The sequence below is a fragment of the Helianthus annuus genome, chromosome 15 (assembly GCF_002127325.2).
Source record: "Helianthus annuus cultivar XRQ/B chromosome 15, HanXRQr2.0-SUNRISE, whole genome shotgun sequence".
Lineage (NCBI taxonomy): Eukaryota > Viridiplantae > Streptophyta > Magnoliopsida > Asterales > Asteraceae > Helianthus > Helianthus annuus.
In genome coordinates this window covers 99404737-99408476 of record NC_035447.2, presented here as the reverse complement: position 1 = coordinate 99408476, position 3740 = coordinate 99404737, and the positions used below count along the sequence as shown (strand labels likewise).

Sequence of the window (3740 nt, the reverse complement as noted above, 5' to 3'; positions counted from 1 at the left end):
AATTATACATGATTCTGTTCTCTCAGGCCGAAACTGCAATCAAATCACTAGTGCACTAATGAGTAGCTAACGTGGTCTTGACTTTGAAAAGCGTGAGGCGCTCTAAGACCCAAAATACGAGAGGTGGGGTGAAAGCTTCGTGTACAGAGGTGGTTGTTAATCTCTAAACACCAAAAAATGGGATGATAAAATACTTATAGATTAATTGTACATTTCTTATCCAAATATATAACCAAAAAGATAGATTTACAATAAACTAAGCTAATCTCTGATCAAAATAACTCACACACTCAACCTCATCATATACCCTTCTCTCCTCTCTCTTAACCCTCTTCTCTCTTTCTTTCTTACTTTAAACATAAGCTCGTTCAAGTATTCGAGTCTCAACTGGGATCCGTAACAAGAGAAAGACCTCTTGGCTATCATCACAGGGTTGTATCTGTATACCATATACTATAATCTAAGTTAGAAGGGCTGCACTGCACCCCTTGGGACCAAAGATGAAAATGAAAAACAAACCTAGTGCAAGAAGCGCCCATTTAACCCACACTTATCACAACCCTCTAACCCATTTACAGCCCGCCAACCCATTTATATTAATGGGTTAAACAAGTCATGCTTGAGTTACACAATTTTAAGAAACGTTCTGTTCAACCAGTCAACCTGCCAACCCAACATAACTGACACCCCTACCGGTACTTGCCACCGTAGATAGACTAGCATTCTTGCATTATCATTACCCAAATACCCACCATTAACCCAACACCAATCTTAAAGTCATGTACACCCAATACATTTAGAATAATAACATTCTACTTCTTAATATCCACCATTCACACACAGTACCAGAATCAGTTAAACCTTCACAAAAATGTAGAACTAAAATCCTATTCTAACACACAAAGCCTCAAAACCTCAACAATCTAAGGGGCTGTTTGGCAACTTCTGAATGATTAAATGCTAAATCAGTAAGAGGTCTGAACCATTAAGTGCTGAATCAGAAAGAGGTTTGAACCATTAAGAATCAATATAATGCTTAACCGTTCAAAGGCAAATGTCTGACCAATTTAGATTAGAGATCTTAATAATGCTTAATCATTCAGATTAGAGGTCTTAACCATTCAGACTCGGTATAATGCTTAACCATTCAGACATCTGCTCGCGAAACAAACAGTCTGAACCATTAAATGTTGAACCACTAAGAGGTCTAAACCATTTAAAGACTCGTTAAGAGGTAAACAAACAGCCCCTAATTCTAAAACTATGTTAACCTCAAACAACTAACCACAAACACATAAAACAAACACAAACAGAATCACAAATTCATCTATTATTATTATTATTATTATTATTATTATTATTATTATTATTATTATACACAGATACACAAACATGAATCATATATCTAAATTCCAAACCAAACATCCAAAACTTAAAAGCCACAAACACCTGCATCTTATTCAAACCAAAAAACATTATTTCGGTACCGAAGATTGAACAACAAGATGAGCAAGCTGTTGTTGTTGATCAACAAACCTTCTTTTAAGATAACTTTCAAGAATCTCCATGACCGATACGAACCGTTTCATCTCAACAAGCTTTTTGCTGAGCTCCGCTTCTCGTGCCCTAGCTCGTTGAAGCCGTGCTTCCGTTTCCGCTAGCCGTAATCGGAGGTTTTCGACGGCCTCTGTGTTGACGTCGGTCAGCGGCGGAGACCTGGTTGTGTTGTTGTCGTCGTGGAACGGTGGTAGGCGTTGGGAGCCGTAGCACATGGTGGTGGAGGATGATCGGAAAGTTTTTGTGGTGTGTGAATTGAGGGTTTGTAAGAGAAGTTGTTGAATTTGGGGCTCTTGGTTGGTTGTTTTGTGGGATTTGAGTGAATTGCAATTTGCACCTTTGGTTACTAAACATTTGACATTTTTGTTGTTTGTATGGATAAAGTTTAAGTGTGAGTTGGGCGGCAAACGAAGCAAACGAATCAAACGAAAACAAACAAGACATTGTTCGTGTTCGTTTGTTAAGAAATGTATGTTTACGAACTGTTTATAAACACTTACCTAACGAGATTTTATGTTCGTATTCGTTTATTATGGAAATGAACTTGTTCGTGTTTGTTTGTAAATTTTAGTCAACGAACAAAAATGAACACAAATTAGCACGAACTAATGTTCATGAATAGGAATGGAAAAAAAACGAACACAAACAAGCGTTCATGAACGTAATATATTATCCACTGACTCTTATTAAATATTTTAATTGTTGGAATTTTGAAGTATTTGAATAAAATATAAAAGCTAAAAACATTAATGAATTATCGAACACAAACGCACATGTTACCAAAAGTTCACGAACATAAACGAATGAACACGGCCTCTATTCACGTTCGTTCATTTAACTTAACGAACGAATTTCTTGTTCGTGTTTGTTGGTTTAATAAACGAACGAACATAAATGAACTTCCGTCGAACGGTTCACGAACTGTTTGCCATACGTTTGGTTCGTTCACAACCATATGTGTCAGTAATAATCAAATCGTTAACTAGAATTGAACTGAAAATCGGTGAAATCGAATCAAAATGAACTAAAAATAGATTCGAAACCTAATTAAGCAAAAATTGGTAATTGTTTTTTTATCCTTGGTTAATTGAAAATAACCGAACTGAATCAAACCAAACCATTCATATTTTCATTTATTTCTAGTATTTATTCGTGTATTTCATGTATTATATGGTTTGTACCTCCATTTCTTGTATTTATATCTCCATTTCATGTATTAATAAAGAAAAAAAATTAGCCCAGGTTTGGTTTTGGATTAACCAAAGCGAACCAAAAATCGACAAACTAACCAAATAAACCTAACCGACTAAACGAAACCCGGTTGGTTAATAAAATAGATTAACCGATGACTTTGTTACGCTAAGGTTAATATTGAACTGTGCATGATGTGCGTAAGTGTGTATATGTTTTAGGTATATATTTTAAGCCCCTTTTACACTTTTTAGTCAAGTTTTAAATTTATAAAACACGATATTTACTAACACTAAACACACATATGGGCAAGTGCACCCATCGTGGACGTAGTATAGTGTTGGTAAGATACCGATGTCGTCCAAGGATACAAGAGGTTTTAGTACGGGTTTATCCTCAACGTCTAATCAAATCAAAATGTTAGAAAAAGGTTTTTAAACTAAGAAAATAAAACTAACTAAAATGCTGAAAAATAAATAAAAATAAAACAGATAGACAAGATGAATCACTTGGATCCGACTCGTGTGTAGTGTAACCTTTGATTATTTTTGCACTTTTGCACTTGTTTAAGAGATTATCTTAATTATTGTAGTAGGCCCCTCTTTTGAAGGCGACGTTACCCTCAACCCAGTAGTTTGAGTCAGCAAGGATATAATCCTAAAGGGTCGGATTATTGAAAGATAATTAATTAAGTTATTAATGCATAATGTGGTAGGCCCCTCTTTTGAAGGCGACGTTACCCTCGGCTAAGTAGTCTGAGTCAGCAGGGATACAGTCCTAAGTAGCCGGGTTAAAGTTTTAATAGTAGTTTAACTTATGAGGGGATCAAAGAGTTTGGACCCCCGCCATCCAATACCTTTGGGTATTGAAGGAGGTCCTACTAAATTTGACCCATGTCCTTTGCAGGATCTATACACTGAACAATGGCAAGAGTCTTACCAAACCGTTCCCTTAACCCCCGACCAGGTAGCCAACATACCTCTATATAGACC

The 3740-nt window shown here is 36.1% G+C and overlaps 1 protein-coding gene across 1 annotated transcript; it reads right to left on the bottom strand.

The window, feature by feature from the left end:
* Window positions 1-1314: 1314 nt before the first annotated feature.
* Window positions 1315-1892, bottom strand: LOC110922971 (protein SKIP34). The gene has a single exon (XM_022167163.2). It carries the CDS (start codon window positions 1770-1772, stop codon window positions 1476-1478), a length of 297 nt encoding a protein of 98 aa, XP_022022855.1. The 5' UTR covers window positions 1773-1892; the 3' UTR covers window positions 1315-1475.
* Between the last annotated feature and the right edge of the window lie 1848 nt (window positions 1893-3740).